The sequence below is a fragment of the Cyclopterus lumpus genome, chromosome 1 (genome assembly GCF_009769545.1).
Source record: "Cyclopterus lumpus isolate fCycLum1 chromosome 1, fCycLum1.pri, whole genome shotgun sequence".
Lineage (NCBI taxonomy): Eukaryota > Metazoa > Chordata > Actinopteri > Perciformes > Cyclopteridae > Cyclopterus > Cyclopterus lumpus.
The window spans coordinates 20,414,181-20,441,926 of NC_046966.1; the positions used below are offsets into that span (position 1 = coordinate 20,414,181).

Sequence of the window (27,746 nt, forward strand, 5' to 3'; positions counted from 1 at the left end):
ATGGTCACCATCTTAGTTTGCTGAACACAAAGTAGAGTTGTGGATGATGGGAATGGGAATATGTACGTTGTGCGAGTATTTTGTGGTAAAAGGAAAGTATTGGAACACATTGGGCCTTGATTATTATTAGTTATCACAGTTATTATAGTTCATCCTAAGGGCATGAGCTTCTCAACCAAATTCCATGCCAATACATCAATAAACGTTTGGCCATTTCACGTAAAAAAAAACTCACGAAGGTTGGAAAAGACACGGGATCACCAAAGTCACTTCATCCTCTAGGAACCATGAATGTCTGTCCCAATTTTTGTTGAGATATGTTACTGCGCAGCCCTATAATCTTGGGGCTTCAAAAGCATGCGTGGATTGTTATTAAAGATCCTACATCTGGCAGACGCCACGATGTTTGGTTATATTATTGTATCGAGCAAACTATTCCAGGACAGATCCCACTCCAGAGTCCTCGGGTCGAAAAACACATTTGCTGTTTGTGTTTTAGAAAATTCAGTTTTATCACCTAGCGTAGCTTCACACGGGATATTTCGAGAGGGAGGAATGAGCAGAGAAATTAGCAGTCTGGTTTCCTAAAATAACCCGTGTGCCCTGCTGCTGTAATCACGGGGTTTGACTCATTATACGACGACAGCCTCTGTTGGTGGGCGCTGCACTCCTGAGTGTTCGACAGCTGCTGACCCCTCATCCGAAGGCACGCCAAACAGCATATTGTGCCATGCAGTTGTGCTGAACATGAAATATTGTCACTAATTTGAAAGTAACGGCTGTCAGCTGACACCTCGGAAATGAGAGACTACTCAATATGGAGTAAAAAAGGAAAAAGAGAACCTATTTCAGTGTTTTGCGGTTTACAGTATTGCATGTGTTAGTCACATTTAATGGGTTTTAGGAATGCTCGAGTCTGTGTTTTTTATACATGACTCTGGGAGACCACGCTGATTTCAAGTGTTGTTTTTAGCTGACTTTCACATATCGTTGCTCTGTTTTGGTCTCCACCTGCTGAGAGAATGTGTTTCTTATGCACAGCGATGGGCACTAAGTCTGCCTGTCTGCACTTTGATTTATGATAATGACATTTGGGGGCAGCACAACCAAAACAACGAGCTAAAAGAGGCTAAATATCTCTCTAGCGCTGCAGCGTTGACGGGTATGCTCTGCGTCTTTGTCACTACGAGCAACCGTTTATGTATTGCACACATCATCTGATCCATTATAGACAATGTTGACGAGTGGGGCTTTAAAGACTATTATAGCGAGTCAGGAATAACACACACTCCTTTTCTGGTAAACCAGCTAAGTCAGAAAATTGCCTTTTGTAAGACCTTTTACAATATAGAAAAATATTCGTACGACAAATATTACAAAATACTCATTTACTTCTGCCTCTTTTCTCTGCCTAGAGTCTCATCATTTCTAACATCCTCAGCACTATGGGATACCAGTAATTGAAAAGTATTAAAACACTTCAATAAGTATTTAGTATACAGAAAGTGATACATTATTTATGAATGGCTGTATGAGTTGTCCATCACTTAGTATCGTCTTCAAGTCCAGGATAACGATGCAAAACGTTATTTACATTTCAGTTCATTAGAAATAACCACGCCGAGAGGATTCATGGCCAGTATTACCTTTTCATTTATATTGTGTTGCTGTTATGCAGCTTTGGTTGATCTGTTGTGAGCTACAGATGTTACAGACATCATGTTTTAGAAATGTCTCTCTTCACTTCTAAAGATTAATTGAAGTCCTAATATGCATTGTCATGCAGTAAAAGATTCCCATGAGGTAATCATAGCTCGACAGGTACACAAATGATGCAGCTAGAATTCCGCCTCCAGTGCGGTCCTTATCGTGCATCTCTGCTCCTCCACGTCCTTCACCGTGTCATGTGTTATCATGTTATCCTTCAGCGTCTCTTTTTCCACCATTCGTCTCTGTTCCGTTATGTCAGCCTCTCCACAACATCTGTCACAACAAACGCAGTGCCAGCTGCAATGTACAAACTGTGTGACGCCGGCACTTTCACAGGGCAATGGTGCCTCTCTTTGATTGGTGGAGCCCAGTAGGAAGGCAGAGGGCAGGGTGAGTCTCGGGTTAGAGACGAAGTGCAAACTGTACTTTGGTGTTTGAATGATGGTTCGCTGTCATAATTCCGCGTGCCATCCCCCTCACCCCCGTGATCGAGAGGTAGAGATCGACGCTGTTGAAAAAGAATTGTGGAAGCCAAGGATTCTTAATCACGATCCCGACGGCGATGAATTCAAATGAAAATGTGTCTAATAAGAAACAAACACATATTTGTTAACGTGAAAATGAAAGCGTGCAAACATTAACAAAAGGGCAAAGGGGCGACTCGCACTTCAGTGACACGGCTAAATAGAGAGATGATGCAGGACTCTTACGTCAGCAGCATTGCTCTCTCGCGGCTTTGCTTTGGCATTTCACCTGGCGAGCTCTCAGACATCAAAGCGAGACTGGAGTGGCATTAAGTCATTGCCGGACAATGTCCTCGCGCACTCGCACACCATCCACTCATTCAGCACCACTGTGCCACTTTAACATTGGCCAGACGAGAGAACCTCAGTATCAGCTGTTCCAAATGTGGATCTCTTTGGAAGGCATCAGTGGAAAGATGTGAGCGAGGGCCACTGCTCAGATAAAAGAGCTATTTTTCTCACAAGATCCATGTGCCAGCCTCGTCTCCTTTATTGTGGGCTATTCTAAAAGGGGCCATGAGATGTGTGTGTGCGCTGGTAGTATTGGATATTTGATAATTGCAGACACGATGTGGACAATGATAGCTGCAGCCATAAAAGCACGACACATGCTTGAGGGTGTCAGGCCCTCTGAGATAAGGTTGCCATCCTAAAAGGGAAATACTATTAAGGGAAGCATTATTACACATTTGTCTTTGGAAGAAGGTCTGGCACAGATCCAAATTGTAATGTAGTGGTCAGCTTCGGTGGGATTATATCTTGTATCCAAGGTCAGCATCCGGATCGCATTCACATCAACACTTTGACTCCACTAGATGAGTGTTGCACACTGTTGGCACCACTACGACTGATGCTTAGAGCCGATGTCGGAGGGGGTTGGTGAAGAGGCCTGAGACTCTATGACAAAGTCCAGGAGGCTGAGTGATGGCAATGTAGGCCTGTCGATCGTTCACTTCACCACTTTGAACCAGACTGAGATAACTAACTATTTGCTATTACATTCTGTAAAGACATTCATGGCCCCCTGACATGTCAACTGATTGTTATGCTAAAGATGTTTAACCTATAGGTTTAAGGAGGAATTCTAAAATGTGTTTGTGATCCCCCTGACTTTTCATTTAGCACAATCATGACAATCAAATATTTAGATTTATGCAATACTTTGGTATACGTCTAACTACGGGGCTGCACTGTGGCGTCACCTCGGCGTCACCTCACAGCAAGAAGGGGCCCGAGTTTGACCCCCGATTCCGGGCGATCCTTCTGTGTGTTTGCATGTTCTCCCCCCCCCCCCCGTGGCAGCGCGGGTTCCCTGGCTTAAGTTAATTGGAGACTCAAAATTGCCCGGCGATAAGCTGGCGACCTGTCCAGGTGAACCCTGCCTTCGCCCAATGTCAGCTGGGATCGGCTCCAGCATCCCTGAATAACGCGGCTTGTTCTGTAATGTGTTTCTCCAACAGTATTTCTGCACCTGTAACACTAATGGACCACCACATATACCGTATACATAATGTATCGTCATTGTCTTCTCAGCCCCGTCTGAATGGATTGCTGAGAGTATGTCTGTGGACAACATGTCCCACATAAAAAGGAAAATACATGGCAACAGTGAGGCCAGTTTGGGCCGAAGAGCTGGTGCGAAAAGACCACACACGCACAGATGTGGTCTCATTGACACTTCAGAAAGGTCAGCTAACAATAGCCATCTAAATGTGTCCACCTTGATGCACAACAGAATGACACTTCACCTTAAATGAGTTAATTTGACTCGTTATCTGTTGTCAAAATCTCTTAGGTTCTCTATTTGACATTAAGACAAATTATATAGCAGCAATCAACTATTTTCTATGTAAAGATGTAGTGGAAAGAATGAAGTCGCTCTCCCGCTGTGTGAGTTATAATCCAAGCTTCTCTGTGCTTAGTTGACACCTTTTAGTGCACGTTACCGGTTCCCCATCAGGTAAACACTGTCACTGTTAATATGAATAATTTTTATATGAACATAAAACCAGGTAATAAAGCACTCCATCATAAAAAAAGCAAACAAGGTAATTTATCAGTTTAATTACATGCAAGTTGTTAGATGTTAAATGAAGCAGTGTTATTGCTCTTATTTGATGATATTGAGCTAGTTTTGCATAATCATGAAGCTGAATAGGTGAACACAGCGTTGACACTAAGCTCTAAAAGGATAGTATTTACAGAAGAAAGGATGCGTTCCTTAACTGACATCTTCATAAGGTGAAAGGGTTATATATTTGCTTTGTGTTTGACCCAATATCAACTCACGAGAACGTCTGACAGCCGTCTAGATTTTAAGAATTCATGAGCAATAGAGCTTCCACTTTCTCCTGCAGATGCTGTGCAGTCTGCAGATCTGTGTCTCTGATGTTGCCCTGAGACTTCACACTTCATGATGAGTGCAACCATTAGACGGATACATTTGTGTTTGTTTATTTGCTTCTTTAAGTATCCATATTAGATAGAAAGGATTCATTCTATTTCGTTTGAAACGTGTAACAATGTGTGAAATGTTGAAAGGTCATGTTTTTTTTGTTTGCCATGGTCACAATAACCAGCACATCACTATAAAGGACTCCCATCCAGTCTGTAAATAATTCAACAGCTTTGTGATGTGTGCGAGGGAGAGGGGGAGAAAAAAAAAAACACACAGAGGGTGAATTCCCAAGCTATAAACAATCCAAAATCAAATAAATAAAGTTTTGATACAGGGCAAGGCTTAAGGAGAGAAAACCATAATTCAACTCCTGGCGTTAAAGACTTTTTGAGTTTAAAATGCGCGCAATAAATCACACCGGAGCCGATATAAATCAACACCTCTTAAGAGTTTAACACGTTTGCCACGTTATGTCTCTGTCAGCAACTGAACAAATCAACACTTGCAGGGTTCACACTGAACCATTTCCTGTTCGGATGCATCACGTTGTTTAATGGTTGTTAGAAGCTAAAGACGGAAACTAATTCATCCCAAAACAGCTCACAGAACTGTCGATATAGGCTACTGGAATGTGTTATCCTATACGAAATAATTGCTTTTTTCTACTACAAAATGTCTACTGCATCTGATGATCTCGACAGCGTAGCTATTATGACAATAATAAAAGTAAAAGTCAATGCTTATTGCGACCCATAATGCAGATTTATCTTGACGTTGTAACCCCATCCTCAAAACACGAGCCCACCTCAAACATCAAGCTATAAAATGACTTGTCATTTATTAATAGCTCAACATTTGCCTTCAAACGGTTTGACGACAACATGGTATGCTGCCAGGGGAAAACACACGCAGGTGGACATTTATTCCCAGCGTGGTTTTCTGAGGCTCACTAATCCCGACTGTATTTATCGTAGACCGAGAGGTGAAGTGGCACTTTCCTGTTAATAGCAGCGAGCCACGCGCACGCGCACACACACACACACACACGCACACACGCACACACACGGCGCTATACTTTGTGTCCTCTGTCGCGCGGGCACTGATTAAACGGCGGGCGTTGCCATGGCTACGCGAAGACCCAATGAGAAGCTCGCGGCGGACTGTCGCTGAACGAAAAATAACAGAGGCCATTTTGCACACGGAGCATCATTCAGTAATAAGACGAGCGGAAACGGGAGGCAGGTTCAGCCCATTTCTGGACGGATAGACGCGGCGCGAGACTGCGGCGCGGCTGTCGCTTGTAGTGTAGTAGAGAGAAGAAGAAAAAAAGAAAAGAAATAAAAAAGAAAGACATGCCGTAACTATTTGTGCCGCCTCTTCCGTTTGAAGGTTCGCGTCGAGAGGAAGAAAAAAAAAAACCCAGAGACAGGGCAGCTTCACACCGCATTGCTACCCGAGCCCCGGTGACCCCCCCCCCCCCCCCGGAGTGAGGGAGTTGCCTTTATAGCGAGCTGACCGACACCGGGGACAACATCGGCGCGCGCGTGTGCGTGTGTGTCGGAAAAAAAAGAAGAAAAAAACAGGTGTACGGTTTCATCACATCACAGGACGCTTCTCCCCTCCGAGCCGCTGCAGCGCCCGGTGGACGCAGCGTCCCCCCTCTTCCGATTTGAGGACTTCGGTCGGTCTTCGCAAATGGAAGAGCTCGGCTACCTGGCGAAATGTGGCGGAATCGGCCGAGTGCGGCGGCAGTCGCTGTGAGGTGAGGTGACGCTACAGTCTCGGGCAGTGTTGTTGTTCAAGGGGGGGGGGTTACTATATTTCCTCCGCGCCGCTTTTAGAAGCTGAATACCGAGCTGTTTTAAGGAGGTAAACATGATATTTTTCTTTCTTTACTTTTTTTTTTTTTTTAACGTGCGTTACAAGCAATTAAACATATAACCTAATTTGAAGCTGGGCGAGAACGGGGCAAACGAATGGGCTCATCCGGGATGCGGTGAGTCGCCTCTGCTCCCATTAAAGTGCATTCCAGGGGGGATGGATGTCTGTTTCCAGAGCATTACAAGGGAGATGAGGTCAGGTATGGGAAGGATGTTAAATACCCCCCAAAACCACAAGATTGTAAGCTGTAGAGATGTTGCTTAACATTAATAGTATATGTGTACATTAAAAGACATTGTTGGTTGGAGCAAGACGCAGGAATCGGGGTATCCATGTTTAACCTACATCCCACATGCTCGGGATAATCTCTATTGTTTGCTTTCACTTCAACAGTGCAGTGCAGTGTGTTTTGGCTAGTGGTCAAAAATATATATGTATACATTAATCTTAGTGTGGTCAATGGTGCAGGTTTATCTTCATCATTACTTTACCGTTTAGAGAAAATTGTATTGCAGTTACTTGTTTATTATAGCAAACAGCTAATACATGTTCTGGTTGCATTCAATCTGACTGGATGAAAACCAGTGGGCCTCTGGTACTGCAGTCGTGTGTTTTATGTCATATTTTAAAATATATTAGATCTGACAGAAAGTGGTAAGGAGTAGTCAGCCCTTGTGTGTGTGTGTGTGTGTGTGTGTGTGTGTGTGTGTGTGTGTGTTTGTGTGGTGCTGGCTGATAAACGGATATAAAGGGATGATGTAATGAGGAAAAATAGAAAAAATGGCCAGCAGCGATGGACGTTATATGAGTCCCAATTGAATGGCGGGTGAACTGGGTGAGTGGGGAGGTGCCCAGGATGCACAAAGTGTAACACTATCACTCCGGGAACCGTGTGTGTGTGTGTGTGTGTGTGTGTGTGTGTGTGTGTGTGTGTGTGTGTGTGTGTGTGTGTGTGTGTGTGTGTGTGTGTGTGTGTGTGTGTGTGTGTGTGTGTGTGTGTGTGTGTGTGTGTGTGTGTGTGTGTGTGTGTGTGTGTGTGTGTGTGTGTGTGTGTGTGTGTGTGTGTGTGTGTGTGTGTGTGTGTGTGTGTGTGTGTGTGTGTGTGTGTGTGTGTGTGTGTGTGTGTGTGTGTGTGTGTGTGTGTGTGTGTGTGTGTGTGTGTGTGTGTGTGTGTGTGTGTGTGTGTGTGTGTGTGTGTGTGTGTGTGTGTGTGTGTGTGTGTGTGTGTGTGTGTGTGAGAGGGGTCATTACTGGACTGTATCTCCATGTATTTCTCTGACTGAATACTTGCGTCTGGGAGAGAGGAAGCGGCACAGTGGTATGCAGTATGACAGGCAACAGTTGGCCGCTAGCTGTCTGGCGAGGGGCTGCGGCGCCGATAAACAGGTTCTCATAGAGGCTTAAATATACACACCTAATGGGGGATCATTGCATTTTGACTTGATTGATGGCCAATGAGCCAGAAATTATGTCTCTGTTAGCATCAACAGCACCTGCCAGTTTAGAGTTACTGAGTGTGTGTGTGTGTGTGTGTGTGTGTGCGTGCGTGTTTGAGTGAGAGAGGAAGAGAAAGTGGGAGGAGGAAAGGGGGATCAGGGCAGGCCACTGGGGAATAGGAGACAGGGATACAAAGTACAGAATGTAACAGGGGGGTTACTCTCACAGTTGAGCTTATTTCTCTCTTTATTTCGCTCCATTGCACGCACATGCACTTGTTTTCGCCTCCATCTGCCCCGTCTTCAGAGGCTGATGTCATGGCTCAAGGTCTGGCATTTGAAAAGCTATAGCCCAGTTCTTAGTCTCACTGATTATAGGGGGCCGGCCGCTTGTTCCCTGAGCTTCCTCAATGGCCGTCTAAAATCAGGTCTTGCTTTTGTCAAGTGTTTTAATTGCAATAACTTAAGAATGGACACGAGGGGAAGCAGCTGAGTGCACATGGGCATTGTGCCAGGCGATGGACACGTTTACAGTGAGTAAATGTTTTAGTGGGAGAGTCGGAAATGAGGAAACAGACAAAAGTGGATGTTACCAGAAGGGTTCTTTTAGTGTTAAAATAAATACATAAATAAACTCTTTCTGACAACCAACATCTCCAGAGGGCGGTTAATTCCAGGATCCTTATCTTTTTGTCACGAAGTGAGCTTCAGAATAAACACTAGTTTATCGCACCAGTATAAAAAGGCACAAAAAAAGTCTCTAAGCAGTCACGGATTTAAACACGCTTTAAACTAATTAGAGACTCAACGCAGCGGCATTAGGACTCCATCCAGCTAAGTGTTGGAAGACTACATAGTAGGTCAGAATTTACAAATGCTGAGCGTTACATGCTGTTTGACGAGTGTTTGCTGCCAGGTTCTTGCGGATCATGGCTAACGGAGAACCGCGTGCAGAATTTGAACAACATAGTTTTTCATAATTTCTCTTCATAGTCAAAAACAGATGCAGCACCTCAACTCTTTGCTACTGCAGTATCCAGTTTAAGCTAAAGCGATATGTTTTATTATGAATTTACTTTATGTAATGGAGAAAAATGTGTGTGTGTGTTGTAAGAGAGAGTTTCTGTTGAGACTGTATGAATTGTTTCGTCCTCTGGAGGGGATAATGCTTCTGTTTGACCTCGAGGACTTAAACCTTTTGGGATTATGGTTAGCTGGTTTAAAATGTATCATAAACGGCTTACATATTCTTACTTCACATCTAAAAAATGTATTTACTGTATCAAGAAAAGAAAAAAACAGTACGTTTCTACTAGCTCAGTCTGCATCATGCGTTGCTATCGTCTCTGTTGAGCAATCTGGTGGATATATATTTACCTTTTTTTTTTTGTTTAATCTGCTCCAGGGTTTAAGTGTTTTCCAGTAAGTGACACTTACTAATGTACATGCACGACTCTCCTGCTTTTTATAACCTGCCACTTACTTAACTGGGAATGGCGGGACCTTACCGAAGCTGATAATGAATTAGGTGTTGAAACTGTACTGGCGAGACCGTGTCGACGCGGCCCACCGTGGTCCGGAGTTGCTCATAGGTCAAAGTGTCAGTGTGTTTGAGTGCGAGTGTGTGTCGGTCCGCTATAAAAATAGTTTGCTCTGGTACTTAAATGAGATCATTCCTAAGCTGCTGCCGCTGTGTCATGTCCGTTTGAATTGTTTTCATAAATCACTCCTTCGCACGAGAACCCCGGCATAACAGTTGCTCATCAACGTCACGTTTTAGTTTTAATACGCAGAGCGACGTGACCCAGAACTGTAAAGCCACAACAGTTGAACCCGTTGGTGGAGTTTGCTCGGATGTTGATGGAGATGTTGTCTTGTCGTCCTTTTGTGAACTCCCATGGGTTGGAGGATAAAGTCTGAAGTAAGTGGATAACAACTGGAATAGTGAACTCAATACTTTATTGGTCTCCTGATTCTGGCTCCGAAAGTTGCATCATTAGCACATGTCAGTTGTCAGCTTTTCACCATAGCTCTGTGAGCCTCGGCTTATGAACAGACATTTCTGGGCAGGGGGGGGGGGGCAGCTGCTTTTTGACCATGTCTGCAGGCACTCGGGTGTGTGTGCCCAGCGGACACCCCGAGGTCCGAAGCCCGGGTGATTGGTAGACATCGTGGCAGGAGCGCTGCTTATTATTGGACTTCATGCAACGACCACTCGTACGAATAGATTTGATCTCAAGTGGCTTTTGTGAGTGCTTTAGGAGAAACTTGCCTTTTTTGAGTTTGAAAACCAGATACAAATTAGACTTTAAAACATGATTGACATTAACCTGATTGACTCGACTTGTAGGCTACTGTAATTCTAAATGTATTCGCATAGCCAATATCAACATTAATCTCAAAACTGAAAGACGTCCTGTTGCAGTCATCGACCGCCTTGCTGTGGTGAGATGGTTTTCATATCCAACCACTTCCAACTCCTCAGGTGTACACACTATTAACAGAACGAGTTATTTTCCCCCATTCCTTGGCTTTAGCAGGTGCCCTAAGTCCACTGATGACACTATTACAAACATTTCCTTTATTGATCTCAGAAAGCAGGACTTCCGTATTGGATGCATTGAGCCAGGATGCATAGCATGATATAAGATATGGGTGTTTTATTACGTTATTAATTCTCATGTGCACACACTCATTCACCCACGGGTGGCAATTTATAATTCATCATGTTCACGCAGATGTGTTTGCTGAATCTCGTACGAGCTCACTGTGCGAAAAAAGCATCCGAAAATGTTCTTTTACTTGCTCCATTGTTCGTGACGCACTTACACTGATTGGTCCATTTGAGATGTCGACGGACACAAGCTACCAATGGAGCCACATTACCGGACATTCATGGATTTTCCTTTGTCGAGACATGCTGAACTCTTCCTGAACCCGACCGTACGATAATTCGTCGGATGTTGATTTTTGTGCCCGTTTTGTTCATTGTCAAGTATGGGTGTGAAGGGAGGAGGTGTGGGAGTGATCTAAATAGCACGTTGCACAGTAGCTGCCTGCTCGGTTTTAGGTATCCAGGCACCAAATGTGAGATGCTAATAGCAGTTGTTACATCATCATTCTGGGAATAGCAGGGAGTCTGGGGTCTAGAGGTGCCTCTGGGTGACCTCCCTGCTGCATATATTCCCCCTGCGTGTGTATGTGGTCATTTCCAAATATACATTCCCATATGGATTACACAGCAGTGAGATTATTAATGACACAGGTGAGTGGACACATAATTAGTCTGTATATATATCTACAGCCAGATATGACGCACCGACTGTGATTAAAAAGAGAAAGAGTCTCTTCTGTCTGCCGCTACGCGTGCGCGTGTGTGTGTGTGCGTGCGTGTGTGTGTGTGTGTGTGTGTGTGTGTATGCTCATCTGTGAGCGAGCCGCCGTCTTCCGGGCCAAAAGAAAGATGTCTGCGTCTCGTGCGAGCAAACAGTTGGGACACTCCGGTTGTCGGTTGTTTTCTTTCGCCGCGCGCTGCTGACGTCATCGTCTCTCCGTGTGACATTAATTAAAAAGCCGCCCCCCCCCCCCCGCGGAGGAGAGATGGCCGTGCGGAGGCCGTCTGCTCACTGCCGCCGCCACCCTGGTTAATTTAACACGCGCAGCACGTACCTGACGCATTTTACGCCATTGAACTATTAAAAAACCGCATGTTTACAGTGTTGTGTGTGTGTGTGTGTGTGTGTCTGTGTGGAATTGCACGCATGCAAACATGTGTGCGTGTGGTAAAATAGAGATAGACAAACCTGTCGCTTGGCCCCTACCCATCTACACCAGGGGTGTGGGGGGGTGGTAACTTTCCAGTCCCACAGACAAGCATGCCTGAGTCTGAAAATAGCCGTATCTGATCACTGCTTCACCCAAACGGGGGACTCTCTTTTCCCTGTCACTCCCACTTCTTTGGCTCTCTAACTTTCTCCTCGTTCTGTTGTCTCTGTGCTCCCCAGGCATTACACTGGGGGGTGAGATCTGGGAATAAAGCTTGACCGGGAGGAGAGACTTATCCGGAGCGGAGGGTGGAAGACCGATAACAAAAACCCAAAACAGAATAAAAGAAGAGAAAGAGGGGAGGAAGAGGCACCTGGGCTCACGGCTCACCTCTACCTGGCTCTTCTTAGCGAGCCTCCGGTCTTTTTGGTTTTTATGACGGTAAGAGTTTCGTTTCCTCCGCTTGATGGACGGTTGCACCTGCACTCTGCCGGCTTGAGAGGTCAGGCCTTTTTTTTTAAGGGTTAAATGTCACAAAAGATACCCGGACTGCAGGGGTTTGTTTGCATGTCACGGGGGAAATAATGCGCTCGTGTGCATTTTCCTGCCAAATTACAGTATTTATTAAATACCAGGTTTTGAAAGGAGATTTTGATTTACGGATTGACACACACAGGTTTAATTTACCTTCCTCGCTCATGGAAGAGAATTCATATAACATATCTATGTGTGATTTTAGGAACAAGTGAGTTTTAAAAAATGGCTTTTCCTTTTAATGAAACGATTGAAAAGAACCGATCATATATCGCAGTCTGCTCCTTTCGTGACACGTCTACAGGGACTGCAATTTGAAGAGATTGGAATAGATTTTACAACCCAATAACACCAGAAGGGAATTGTGTTCATCTGTTATGCCAAACGCCACAATTATAGGCCGAGAGTTGAACTTTTGTCTCTCGTGACAGGGAGCGGGGGGGGGGGGGGGGGGGGGGAAATGGTGTCAAATAAAACGATGGTTGCCACCTCCAGAAATAGCAAATTACAGTTTTGTGGATTTCAAAGTTTTATACGTCAACCCTAGAGGAAGAGAAGTAGAAATTAACTTGAATCAACTCGAGTGGATGTTTATTTTGCATTTTTTTACGTATTTTGTTTGTCTAAATGTCCACAAGAACTTCCTGTTGTTTTTCCCTTTTTTACGTCTTACCTTTCCATAATTTGGCCCCCCTGCGATCTCATTTTCTTCCCTCTGCCCCTTTCTCGCGTACTTCCATCTCTTGTTACACACTTTTTCATGGTCTCATCTTTCCCACTCAACAAAAGCCATGCTCCAATCCCTCCATTTGGCCACTCTCGGAGGTGTTGAGGAATGTCACCTTGACCCCTTGGGTACACAGTTAGGGGTGGTTCCCAGCCTCGGTCCCTAGCACGGGTTCCCTTGGTTCCCTTTCTCCTGGACCTGACGTACAGAGGGGCACTCTGTCTGTTTCCCCGTGGGCTGAAAGTCACGGGACACATGTCACATTATTAATACCATAAATGACTAATTTCAGTCCCAGTAAAAAAAAACATGTGTTTGCAGAACTCGATGGAGCTCCGGTAAAAACATTAAAATAAGCCACACTGTTTGGGACAGAGGTGGATCTGTACGACTCTGTGATGTCGGGTTTAGGAAGTAGTTACTCTGCTGGAGAGAGAGACCAAAGTAAGTCAGGTTTGAAGACAGATTTATTTCTGTATATGTCTTGAATGAACTAGAATGTGTTGAGGTGTGCATTTCTTACACACCAGGGGCTGTACAGAAATACTATTGTTTCACTGTTTGCAGCTTAAACCTTTTAAAATCCACCGCTACTGTCACTCTGCGTTGTCCTCCTCTTCCTCATTCCTTCCTTCCTGATACGAGGTGTTTGTTTAAAAATGATGCACAAAAGGACAAAGGCATTCAAGAATTACAGCCTCATGAGAGTGTGTGATTCTCCTCGTTCTCTGTCTGACACACAAAATACCCTTTCAGAACATGTTGGCATTACTTGCCGCGTTGCTCGTTGCCACACTCAGTGGATTGAGGTGTTTGTCGCTTATTATTACCACCGTGGAGAAATCAATTAAATAAAGTTGTTTTTTTAAAATCTAATGCATAGATGTTATTCCTCAATGTCAAACCTACAATGACTTGATTTGAACTTCACGTCGCGAAGACCTTTTTGAAGTTTGCCGTTTCTCTTTTAACCGCCGGGTTGTATTGGAGGAATTTAAAAATGTTTAAAGGACGACGTCAACTCGCGCCTTTAAGCCCAGAGTACGTACACATTCCTCAGATGGACTTTCGCGATGATCCGGACCACCTTAGAGGGTAAAGGGTCCTGCCTATTGGCAGTAAATATAGCGCCTGTGCTAATCAAGTTCCTCTTATCTTCATGCTTGACACTTTACACTGGTACCTGCCTGGGGAATCCAGACTATGTGGTTGGTGGGGGGGGGGAATGTAATCTGAGCCGCAGCTGATAGCCCTCCCCGCTTCAGTGTGCGTCAAATGACTATTTTCAAAATGTTTGGATTGTTTGCACATGTCTTTCTCCTAAAGGTGCGATGTGAGATGTCTTCATTTAAAATCAGCCACTCATTTCTTTCCTGTCGAGGGTTCATTGATCCACAAGGCTTCTTTGCCGTCATGCTGTAATTTGTCACAGAAGTATAATTTAATCATAAGCATTGTGTTTGCCTCACTCGTTCTCTAGAAAGGAGGGTTTACTATCCCAGTAAAGTCTAATAGGAGCTAATTTCTGCATTCCTGAATATCTCTTAATGGCCTCTTAATGACCACATGTGCCAGATTCAGTTATCATCTTGGGGATGCTGGGATGGCCCACACTGTAGCGTGTGTCCAAAAAAAACAAACAAATATTTAATTCAGTGTCATCTACAACCTTTTTGCTGTCTTGTATAACCCATAAATAAATCTTACTGTGGATCCTATATTCACTCGCATTAGGTAGACGGGGCATTTTCCTCCCGTAGATAGATTCCTGCTCTCAAGACATAAAGACCGTCGTGCATTTGAAAGAAAATGGCTTCATTGCTGTCGTTATTTTCGTGCCTGTGCTTAGTATTTTGTGAGCATAATAACGTTCAGGGGTTTAGTTGTTCTGAGGCTGAGAGCTCTGTTCTTCCTTCACGCAACCGTTTGAGTCGAAGAAGCTCAGTCAAAATGTCAAAAAGTCTTTCAAAAAATGCCTTCAGGCGTTCAGCACCTGGCAACAACTTGTCCCTCCTATTTGCTCTTCCTTTCGTGTCATCGTACCCTTGGCTCGCATCAGTGGTTGTCTCCGTTTGTAGCCCGGGGTTCGATGGTGTCGCAGCCTTTATTAAACCGAGCTGCGCATGCGTCTCGCAGAGGAGGCGATGACACCGCGGCAGCTCTGGAGGTGTTGTTTACTCGCAATGCTGCTGCCGTGTCCCCAGACGGCTCCAGCCAGACGGCTTATGTAATACTACATGCTAATATTGTCTCCTTTCAGTTTTCGGTTGCCGTTTGTCTGTTTCTCTGTGATTCCCATGTTCTCATCTATGTTTTGTTTGTTTTTTTATTTGCCAATGCTCGTCCATAATATTTATTTATTTATCTTCTTCTGTGTACACCAGAACAGTACAAAGCGAATGCATCGCTATAGTTCTGCATAGAAATTGTAAGATAACAAACCCACGGAATTGTCACATCCAATTCCTTCTTCTTTCTCCCGCCCACCACACACGTAATTGCATTAGTGCCCCGAGGCCAGTGGCTGTGCTCGTTAGCGGGGTTGTGATGCAATCTGCAGAACACACGGGCCTCTGTTGTAAGCAGTATGGCCAGTGAGTGGGCATGCAGGGTCAGCGTATTGACCTCCCCTATCCATTCATACGGCCGGAGGGGGGGGGGGTCTGCTAATGAGTGGCAAGGTTGAACTAACAGGGCTGATAACGGAGGCTCGGTTGGACGTTCTTGTTGTTCAACTAGTGGCAGCAGCATTTGTTTGTTGAGATCATTTTTATAAATGCATTAACGCACATGTTGTATTGATCTTGATACACACCATGGATGAGTAGGATATCACACTATTTCTGAGTGGCTGGAGAGCGTGGCTGAAACTGTCAAGTGCTCTGGATAATTCTGTTTTTTTTCTTTTAATAACCTTTTACAAAAACGTGTCCAAAACAAATATTGTTGTCAAGTGACCAAGGTTATGTGCAGGAAAATAAAACACACATGCAACTGTGCAGTGCTTTAAGTCCTTTTTTTTTTTTAGTTCTTTATGACAAGATTATGTCATTAAAACTTATTTTTCTTCTCTTGCTTGTATGGAAATAAAAAATTCCACAAATCCAGATGCGTACAGTGCCAGGCAGTGTATGCAATACTGACCTCCGTTCTATCTGAAGTTCCCACGGCCTTAAAAAAAAAGAAAAAAAGCCTCATTATTGAAAGATGTATCATTGACAGGAACAGGACCACTGTTCCATTATAGTTGTGCTTCAGTAGGTTGAGTGGCCATAGAGCCAATATCATTTTTTCTTTGAGTAAAGCGTGACTTGACATTGTTTGATGATCCCGTGATCCAAACTTTAAAAAGAAGAAGGATGCTTCCAGTTCACTGTTCTACAGTCATCCTTCTGCTGTGCTGTGGTACCATTTCAATTCCCGTGAATGATTTATTGTTGAAATGTTTACTTTTGGCCGATGTCAAACATGAATACGTGAGTGTTTTGAAATACTTGAAGCTGTAAAACACCGCGTCCACTTCAAGCACAACGGGTAATAACCGATGGCGAGACTCTTATTTTCATTCCCAAGCCTCTCCCAACCGATTTCACCACAAAAATGCACCACTAAAAGAACTTGGCTCCAATTCAGGAATCGAGGAATGGAGCAATGGAGCAATTTTTGAATTCTGCCTTTTTTGGAGGGGGTCACTCTCTCTGTCAGCTGGGTTTCAGGCCAGCCGCGTCTCGACCGAGATTTATGTTGGATCTCCGGGGACCTTCTGTTGCCTTTAATATTTCTGCCATTTTTTAAAAATATCTTATCGAGCTTTCAACGGCTGATAATCGTTTGTGCACAGACCAGCTGATGGAACATAAAAAAATGTCTATCTGCTGACTTTTTGGTTGAGCCTCTAAATAGATTTTCTAAGGAGCTTTAATCTGCTGACATCCTGCGAGTATGTCTCAGCCTGAGTGACCACTGCAGGGGTCAGGACCCTTGAGGCCATAGGCGGCTTATCTCCAATGATTGTTCACTCCCTCTTGACAAAAATAACTGTAAAAGCCGTTCTGAAATGAAACAAACGAAATGGAAATATGCCATTTCTATTGAAATCCATCCGTAGCCATTTACAGTAGGCACACGATTGAACAAATTGTAAAATGCCATAATATTACTTGAGACAGTTTATTATTATTTATTTTTTTTAAACATTTTCATTGTGAGAATTTCTCATGAAACGATGGTGACATCTTTGTTTTTAGACACTTGTTTTGATGCCAAGGCAGGCTGCCAGTGACTAATGGCTTCCCGGCCGGTGCTCTTTGAGGACATTGTTTGTGTTTCACTTTCCTTCCTTTTTGTGTTTCCATTACACTGCCTGGTTTACATCTGCCACCGGGTTGTTGTTATTGACATTCTTTTAGCGTAAGCACCGAGCCAGATGACCTCACTTTTGTTAATAAGGACATGCCATTTCATCTTAGTGCCGTCTGCGCGCACATTTTAAGAGATCATTTAAGATATGCAGATATGGATCGACTTCCCACGAATTATCTTACGTCTTTTAATATTGAATTTGTGTCTCCTCCAAGAGTCTTGTCGAGGTCAACAATATTCTTAAAACTCATCCCAGGATGTACATAGGGGCAATAATTAATAGCATCGTTGCTCTTCTTATGAAAAGAACAATGGAGGATGAGCTTACTGACGAACAGTCGTCACCACAGTGTCTTTTCAAAAGCATTCAGAAATCAAACCCTTTGAGTCCATTGATGTGAACCAAATGGGTCCCAGTAGGTCACTCGGCAGACTAATGAGACCTTTCGGGCTTGTGGTGTTGGACATCATTGCTTTCTGTGGCTTATAGCTCTGACTTGGGTATTTGCAGCACCATAACTATTCCACGCAGTAATTATACACACACTAGTCTCCAGAGCGGCCCACCAATGCCAAAATTACAGTCGGCGGGTAAACCACGGCAAAGTAAGAACGTGAAGACACTTAACATAACGAAAGGCCTCGGCCAGCGAAACGAGGAAACCAAATTGAAAAACCACTTGTTTGTGTCGAGATGAAATAGCTCTCAATGTAGAGAAGAGTTTCTGAGTTTTAATTTAAGTGAAATGACAACAAGTGCTCGGTCTGTTCACATTCGTACCCACAGTTTGTAAGCGTCGCATGGAGCAGAGAAGCGCCGCCCGGGTATTAATGGAAACATGCCCCCCCCCTTCCCCTCTAGTAAACCGCACACTGTGATATATGCACGCCTAAAAAAAAAAAAAAATGCATGAGCTGCTAATGATCTATCTCCGGCTTTAGAGAGCGCTGCCCATTTTGTGATTTAAAAGCTTAAAAAAAGGCCCGAGCAGATCGTGAGAGTGACTCGGGGAGGTGTAGAGCCCGGCGGGCTTTCCTTCAAGTGTGCAGCCATAACATTACACCACGGCCACAGCTGCTGTGTCGCCGCCAATCTGTCCCCAAGAAACATGATCCTGTTTATAATCTGACCATCATTTTGGACGGCGACTGCCTGCGACGCCAGACCCATGATTTACCCCGGTGCGTGTGTGTGTGTGTGTGTGTGTGTGTGTGTGTTTCAGAGATAGATTTACGAGCGCGCTCCGGGTGAGGGTGAGGGTTAGGTCTTCAGGGGCTCAAAGTATCCCACAGTGCATGGCTTGACGTAGTACCACAAGTAATAATGTTTTCTCCTGACCAGCGTCAACTGTCCCTCACACGGTGCCAACGACGTAGTTGTAGCTCCACGTTGGCAGTTGAGGATACATTATTGATTTTTGATTATTGTTAATGACTTTTTTTTTTATACCATAGGATGATGTAAGGTACTCACGAGTACTCTCTCAAACATTTGCATTGGCTCGCGTCACTGCTAACGAAACATAATCGATGGCAAATTAAATTCCAAGTGCAACTCACACGACCCCTTTTTATGAAATAATCAGTGAATTTATCTCGTAAAGGGGTTGTTGAAGGTTATTATTGACTACTCATCGAGGCAAAGCTTTTGTCATCTGTCGCATAGTTGTCAAAATAGTTTTGATTGGACGGATACAAATATAGTATACATTTGTTAAAAACAGTGCTCTGTGAAATAAATGTACTCGGGGTGGCACAATATATAGTTTTTGTATTGGCAGTGTTGGACTTTAACAGTTAAAGTTAAAATAACTAAGTTAAGTTCTTTACCTCCTACGGGAACGTCTGAAACCTAAAGCCTCGTTTTATTTTTATTTTCCCAGCCGAATCAAAAATGTTTACAGGATATTCGACCTTGCTTTCTTTATCTAATTTTTATCTACAGGGTTTGTAAACAGCCAGTAAAGGCCATGAATATGAGATATGAGTTAACGGATCATTACAATCTTTCCTCTGCAAGATGGAGGTTGGCTTATCGCTTGTTTCTGGGCATATCTACAGCTTACGCTCGTTGTCTTTTTGATTCGTCATAGTTTGTTTTGTTTGTACGCTCTCTGGCGTTTCAGGGAATGAGTGTAATACTAGTGTACAAACTCTGTACATACTCTGAGCCTGCGAAGGCTCACGCTACGGTGTCAAGTGCAGGCGTCTGTTTTTTTTAAACTTCTTTATTTTAGATCCGTTTGTGTTTATAAAAATTTAAAAAAAACTACATTTTGCAAAACAAATTTAGCATGCTAAATGTGAACCGGCCATTGCTCCTCAAGGTCACATGGAGACAAAGTCAGGAGAGTGATAATAAGGTGACCAAACAACCTTGACATACATTACAGTATGTTCAACGAAATCAGATAACATTATATCTGCCAGCGTTCATTCAGGATTAATTTTTTTAAACATGAAATCACAACATAATCGACAATCTGATACAGATTTATTTTTTAAAGGTATCTGGCATGCGTGTGTCCACTGTTGGGACCCGATCAGCTGCAGACTCCCCCCTTCTCCCTCCAGCGGCGTCGTATACCGTATACCCCGGTGAAATGTTAAGAAGGTATGAAAAAAAAACAGATAACCCCCCCTCCCCACGCCTAATGTGGGATGCCTTTTTAAAATGTTCATCACGGTCAAATACGTGTCAATGCTATGCCACGCATCTCGCGCCATTCGTCACCAGAGCCACCTGCCGAGGCAGTTTACACAGTCCCGTCAGAATATACTTGCATACCGTTTCCAAAAATAGCCACAATTATCAGGATTTTACTTGTCAATGCGAAGCCCAGAAGTTGTCGTAGTGTTGAAGCAAAAAAAAAAGTCTCATTTATTAACGCGGTGACAGGGATTCAAGCACAAACGGTACGCGCTGTCACTTTATGTGTCGGGAAAGATCACCGCGGACACAGATATGCGAACACAGTGTCTGTGTACAAATCCAGACGTGGACTTTTTGTTTTCCGTGGCGTCACGTCATTCGTACAGATGTACTCACCGGGAGCAGACTCTGCCCGAAAACATCTGTTTATCTTCCTGTTACAACATGGGAAGTGAAAGAAGAGATAACAACAACAACAAATATAAGAAGGCATTCTGATTGATTTTGGGTGTGCACACTTTTGCGTTGTACTTTTAAATGTACATTTGTATGCTTGGATTTGTAATAGACAAGAATATTTCACGGAAAAGTCATGTGACCATCTCTATTGTCCACACGAGGCGCTCTCTTCCAAGGATTAAAATCACTTGAAACAGTCACACTGTTTCAGTAAAGTTCTGGAGCTATACTGTACATCACATGCCCAAATCCTCTCAACAATATCTACGTGTGTGTGTGTGTGTGTGTGTGTGTGTGTGTGTGTGTGTGTGTCAAGGTCAGCAGTGAGTGTGTGTCAGTTATTTACATACCAGACATGTATGATCCCCACTGCAGCCACTGTCGGCTGTCACTCGCGGTATCCGTCATGCACACTAAGTCCCGTGATGACACACGTGCACGCATTAAAGCGGCGATGCGGCGGTCGGTGTTGCGCCTCCTGGCTTTTGATGTGCGCCCTCATTCGTATCAAACATGCACCCCACCCCCCAAACAGTTCCAGGAATTAAAGTCTCCAAATAGCGAGAGACTGGGATCACGTATAGGTACATTTAGGTAAACATTGCATTCTGTATCTGTCATTTTCGTTATTTACGTTCGGTTTTTGTGCTGTGAAGCGTTCACTGAGGTCATTCAGTCTTTCAGGCTGGAAGAAGTTATGTTCCCACGTTTTGGATCCGATGGCTTGAGGCTTAAACATCTTTGTGAACATGTCATGGGCAGTATGTGTCGATGCCACCTTGATAATCGGACTGAATGTCCATCTCAGTTCATCGCTTATGAATCGGTGACTGAATGTGTGGGCGGCTGGTTTTGAGGTCTCGGGTCTGGAACACCAGACCACACTTTATTTTGCCCTGGGCATTTTAGAAGTGCAGTTAACGATTTAATTAATTTTTCTCAAGGTCGGACAAGTGAGATGTGCGAGGGCTCATTTGCAGCACACAGTCTCCCCTATTCCTAAACATCATTAATCTTTCCAGACTTTTTCTTTGCACACATATTTTGGCTCTTTAAGTTGTGTGTGATTTAAATCAAAGTGAACCAAGTGAGTGGGCAGAGGGAAACTGGCAGATTTCCAAAATAAATGCTTATGTTTGAGATTTGATTCACAAGAGTTCATGTCGAATCCAATGAGATTTGCCGCCTGCAATTGCAACAACTGCATTATTTATTGTAGCAGTCTCAGGAAAATCATTTTGTAAACGCATCACTGTAAAAGCGCCGAGTTGTTTAACGAGATATTTATTGTATTTCTGAAATACTCTGTTTTTGTTTAACAGGAAAGTGTGTGTCCCTGCAGTAGATCATTAAGAAGTGCTCTTCAATATGAATACAGGTATTTAAGTACGCACACACACACACACACTGTTTAAAATTGGTGTCCATTATATTTGTTTGGCAAAGCTGAATAATCGTGTTTTCTTGCGTTAAAAATGAACTGAACATAAAACTATTGATTCCATTTGATACAAAAACATCACCATGGTTACAAAAGCCTCCATGTGCGGCTCGTGTCCCTCGACCACAGGCACGAGTCTATAATTCTAACCCTGACCCCGTTTCACCACTTTGGTGATTGTCCATTTTGGGCCGTGTCTATCCTGACTGGAAGCATCAGAAGGTTTAGTAACCCGGTTGCTTTACAAACACAGTGACGTATTCTCAAAAGCTTTGTCCTGAACTTGCAGCTGGAGAATCAATGAGCAAACCCGTCTTTGAGCACCACACACCAACCGGCTCTGTGGTACTTACAATCTAGAAGACAAAAACAAAAATAGCTTTGCCGTGTGCTGAAAGGCGACCAACAAAGCCACCAGAATTAGACCAGAGTTTGACGCACATATTTGAAACCACCCGTATCGACCTTTAGCTCCAAATGTAAAGTGAGCTAATGAAGTGCCGTTTTTCACTGACCTCGACGTGTGTGTCTCTCAGGTTTTTCTTCAATGTGGAAAAAAATCATCAGCTCGTTGTGTTACACCTTCAAACTTCTACTCTTTAAAAAGTATTTTAAATTCTGCTGCACACCAGCTTCATCACATCTCCCGAGTTCATTTTGTACCAAAAAATTGGGGTCTTTTTAAATGCATGTGCTTTGACTTGTTCTTTGCCTCCAACTTGTTAGCGTTTTGTTGCTGCCTGGTTGCATTGTGTGTGTGTGTGTGTGTGTGTTTGTGCATGCGCATGCTGTGCTGCTGCTCTCTGCCTCTGCGATCACCTGCCTGGCTGTGATTTCTCAGATAGCGGAGGATGCGCTCGCAAAAGCTCGGCCATGTCACTCATGCTCTCTCCCATGAAGAGGGTCCAGAGCTCGCCGAATCTAGGCTCAGGTACTAACTAACACTCACGCAAACACACTACAAATGAGACTAATACGAGTAGCTACGTCAAAAGGCGGGCCACGTCGGGTATTGACTGGACTGAGCTGTGAAAGCACGAGGTAAGTTATGCTTGGCCTTCTTCACCCCGGGTATGGCTCGAGCATACGGACACGGCTGCCTCTGTTTGCTAAAGCAATGTTTGGACTGCTATTTGTTTTTCTCCAAATCAGTTCGTTGTTTAATCCTTTTAAATTTCTTTTGTTTTTGTCTCTCCCGTCCTGGGCTTGTTTTTGCTTGCTAAAATCAGTCGTAACTTTTACTGCACCGACCTGTCGCTGACTCGTCTTTTCTTTTAAAAGCTCTCGTGTGTCACCCTCTCACACGGCTCCATCGCTCCATCTTTATGGGTAGTTCACTCTTCCCTTCCTGTTGTCTCAGGTTGTTTTTTGTATCTACTACTCGTTCTCCCCTGTCGACATTGATTGGTTAGACATGACGGCACAGCTCCGTTGACCACTTTGGAGAACGTGGATCTGTTGTTGGATGTGTTGTTGGATATGTTGTTGGATATGTTCTTGGATGGGCTCGCTTGTCGACTAAAATGGCACCTTTCTGCTTAAGTGTTCCTAAACAGTGGTTCAGAAAACGTACTGTAGATCTGCTCTATCTATAAGCCCCTTTAGCCAAAAACTGTTGCCAATTTCTTTTCACACATGATTTGAAATTACAGGTCAAGTAAAGACGAATAACTTGTAATTTTACGTAGCAGGGGGAAGAGCATCAACTTAAGTATATTCTCAGCTTCCAGAGGCCCCAGCTGCCGACTCCTTTATGTGTCTGGACTTTGTCAGCATCTCGGTTAACGGCTGCACCAATGTCATTCTAGCACCGTCTGCCTTTTTTCGACAATAGTAGGGCGCTGTCTGAAAACCGATGAGCTGTTGTCCGATATATAGAATGTTTAGGAGCATAGGAGAACTGATTAAACCACCACTCAGGCCTTGGGATCCCGTGGGAAGCTGCTAGAGCGTTATTGTGCAGGCGTCAGCCTCCGAGGGACCCTCAGCCTTGGCAGGGGTGTACGGTACACTCTCCATTGCTGTTTACTGGTACACTTGGAGTCCCTAGGAAAAACTGAAAGTGAGCTCTGGGACGGTTCCAACTGCAGACGAGGGAAGAATGGAAGGTTAAAGAGCCGGTTCAGTTTTGTTGGTCTCCACGGGTAAAACTAGCATATTGTGCTGCGAGCTGGCTAACATAACCAGCCTTGTGAAATCAATTGACACAGACGGTCAAAATCAGAATAATTATAACAAAGTGGTGAGTGCACAACCTATAGAGCCACAATAGCCACATTTATTGGATATATGCCAGGGTGAAATAAAACCAAATGTACCCTTTTTAAGTGTGGCTCCATGCACAGTGGTCATTCTGCTGTGTGGATTTTAATCTTTATGTTCAATAATGGGGCTCGCATTAGTGTGCTCTGGGGGAAGTTCTTCCTTTATTAGACTTGGGAGGGAAGTGGTTTGTCGAGTCTCGATGTGCATGAAATACCTTAAGCTCTTCTTCCGTCTGTCGTCATTTCTATAATAGAGCCAGAATCTGATAGAACATTTGCACCCACTGCACATAAAGAGCAGCCTTCTGAGGAAAGCCCAGTATCGTACAAATAATCTATCTTTAATTGGTACTGCTGTATGAGTTTTGATCTTAGACATCTGTAATGTCTGTGGCAACCACACCTTAGACCTTAAGTCCTAACCACCTTAGACATTAGGTCCTAACCACCTTAGACCTTAGGTCCTAACTACCTTAGACCTTAAGTCCTAACTACCTTAGACCTTAAGTCCTAACCACCTTAGACCTTAAGTCCTAACCACCTTAGACCTTAGGTCCTAACCACCTTAGACCTTAAGTCCTAACCACCTTATTCCTTAAGTCCTAACCATCTAAGACTTTGGGTCCTAACTACCTTAGACCTTAAGTCCTAACCACCTTAGACCTTAGGTCCTAACTACCTTAGACCTTAAGTCCTAACTACCTTAGACCTTAAGTCCTAACCACCTTAGACCTTAAGTCCTAACCACCTTAGACCTTATGTCCTAACCACCTTAGACCTTAAGTCCTAACCACCTTAGGTCCTAACCACCTTATTCCTTAAGTCCTAACCATCTAAGACTTTGGGTCCTAACCACCTTAGACCTTAAGTCCTAACCACCTTAGTCCTTAAGTCCTAACCATCTAAGACTTTAGGTCCTAACCGATTGTTAGTGTTCCTGCGAATCTGTGCAGCTTTCACTTTTCCATCTTCAAAACAGAAATATATACAGAAATATTTTATTTCCACCCTGTGCTTTGTACCTCTTTAGTTGGTGTCTTTTCAGAACTCTGTCTCCTCCCTTACCCCATTGTGTGACATGAAGACGACTTTAGCTGTAACCCTTTGCAGTCGTATCCACGTCTTTTTGTAGGGGTGAATGTGACCACGCGTTCGCTCATGTCACTTATTGTTGGCGTGTCTTCTCTGTCCCCCAGGGAGTGAATGTCACTCATCAGACTTGGGTAAGTCTCTGTTCCCTGTGTGTTCATTTGGAGTTGAGACTCTTTGGGAAACACCCCAGTGATCAAAACACGGCAGGGTGTGACGTTAATTCCACCAACTCCCATTTCCAGATAATTGGCGGTCACGCAGCGCAACAGATGGCTTCAAGAACGGAGACGCCAGCAGCTCATCTCTTGCCGCCAAAGGCTTCCGCAGCGTCAGACCCAACCTGCAGGACAAAAAGTCCCCAACACAGGTAACATGTCTCACACGTCACACTGACAGATGTCGTTATTAAAGATATTACAGCTGAATCAAAACAGTGAATCTGTGTGAAAAGTGCCTTCTACTATTCTATTATAGTTTACACACAAGTATTGTATTGGGAATAACTTGTAACGAGCTTTGCACTGATGATTTTTTTTTGTTGTTGTTTGAACTTACGTTGGTTGTTGCTTTCTAATTGGCCAATAAAGGATATCAATCATGTGCCATTGCCACCCCCCAGAAGAGAGAGTTTCCACTTCTCACCCACGGCCGCTAATCCGCCTGACTACAGCTCCCTTGTCGCCCTGGCTAATGATTTTACCCCCGGGACGCTAACATTCACGCAGAATGAGAAAGCCGTTTTGAAAGAGTCCTACACCGTCAGTAGCACGTCCTCTTACTCGTACTCGGAGGGCAATGCGCACTCGGTCCAACAGGCACAGCAGTTCACTCTCCCTTCTGCCACCACTAATTCACAGGCCCAGGAGCGTAAGGTGTCTTCCCTCAAACTAACCCCGGTCACCATCCCCGACCCCCCGGCTCACCGCAACTCCTACCTTGACCCCCAACCTAAGTCCCAGACCACAGGTCCCCCTCCGCCTCCACAAAGGGGTCCCGATCCGTCTCAACCCCTGACACAGGCCGCCCAGCCCTCCGTCCACTTGGGCCCGGAGGATCTCAAACATCCGGAGCGTCGGCTTTCAAACAACACTGGGGAGCTCAAGTCCCCAGATCGAGCCCCGAATCGGACCCTGAGTCCAGCTCCAGCCCGGGTGGAGGTAACGATGGCTCCTCCTGCAGTTCCACCGAGACCTTCTCCTGCAGTGCTGTTGGTACATAACTGAATACATAATGTCACAAAAGTAAATCATTGTGTCCATTCCAAGCCCACTACATTGCCAGGTTTTTGTCTCGATGACATCAAGAGTGATAAAAGAATAGAAAACAAGGTGTTTTGATGGACGCCGTACAAGATGCTGCTTGTGTGTGTGTGTTGCCCTTTAGTTTGTTAGGCTTGTTCCTGCCATCTTTGTGAACTCATACCGTTTGTGTGATAACCAACTATTTGATTTCTTTGATACCCCTGTTGCTGTCTGTCTAATGTATTTGCAGCCCTCCACAGAGTTTGAACTAACAGACCCTCTTCCATTCACAGCGTTAGTCACCTTTCAGAGGAAGATGCTGCAGCCCGGGGACGCTCGAGTGCGGCCTCACGGCAGCATTTCTCCTTCTGTTAGGCTTCACGTGTTGCCACCGCACATCTCGTGTGACATCGTGGCCGATGAGTGACCTCACTAAGTGCTTAACACCTTTCCTCCTTTTCCAATCAACACCCTCCCTCCTCTCTCTCCAACACCAGGGGCCTCCCTACCCTGACCCATCAGCACGCCACTCCCCCTATCGCTGCCACAGCTCAGAGTCACTCGACTCCCTGCCAGGCCTAATGCCCAAGGCTCTATCGCCCTCCCCGTATGTTCCCAGTGGAGCTGGTGCAGCCAGCAGGCCGGGCCTTCCCACAGTAAGCAGTACGAGTGGCTGGGTGTCATCCTCGGCCTCCCCCGTGACGGTGTCAGCTCTCAGCCACTACTCGTCGTCCACGGCGGGTCTGCTGTACGAGCTGCACATCTGTAGCCTGGACTCACCCGGCACCTCGGCCACGCCATCGCCCACCCTCAGCCATGTCTCTGCCTACACATCCACTGCTGGCCCCGATGATGCGCTAACAGCCTTTGTGGCGTCCACTGCTGCAGCCGCCACTGTCACTAACGTAATTATCCCAACAAGTCATTGCTGTAACACACAAATGGTACACCTGCCTCCCCGAACTCATTTGGATGGCTGAACCACACCTTTACAAAATGTGTTTACCCTACCGCGTTTGTACCTTTCACTAACCTTCGACTGCAACCTAATGGTCCTTTTTATAATGTTAATGTTTCTCTACTCATTAGATCACTATGTCTTTGTGCTTGTCTATGTTTCTCTGTTATGCCTTTTTTTTTTTTGCAATCGGATGCAATTGTACCGTCTCCTAAGGCCCGTTCGTATCAAAAATTAGAGACAAAACCATTTTTCAGAAAAGTTATAGCAGGATGAAGTTGGAAGCTGTGGGCTGCAGGTT

The 27,746-nt window shown here is 44.5% G+C and overlaps 1 protein-coding gene across 1 annotated transcript in view; it reads left to right on the forward strand.

Annotated features, from left to right (window-relative positions):
• Positions 1-22,747: 22,747 nt before the first annotated feature.
• Positions 22,748-27,746, forward strand: part of sorbs2a (sorbin and SH3 domain containing 2a) — a 28,052-nt gene continuing 23,053 nt past the window's right edge. The window contains exons 1-4 of the mRNA XM_034543753.1: positions 22,748-22,821; positions 25,351-25,377; positions 25,489-25,613; positions 26,985-27,392. Of these exons, the coding sequence (XP_034399644.1) occupies positions 22,764-22,821; positions 25,351-25,377; positions 25,489-25,613; positions 26,985-27,392 (618 nt within the window). The 5' untranslated portion in view covers positions 22,748-22,763. The remainder of the gene's footprint in view (positions 22,822-25,350; positions 25,378-25,488; positions 25,614-26,984; positions 27,393-27,746) is intronic.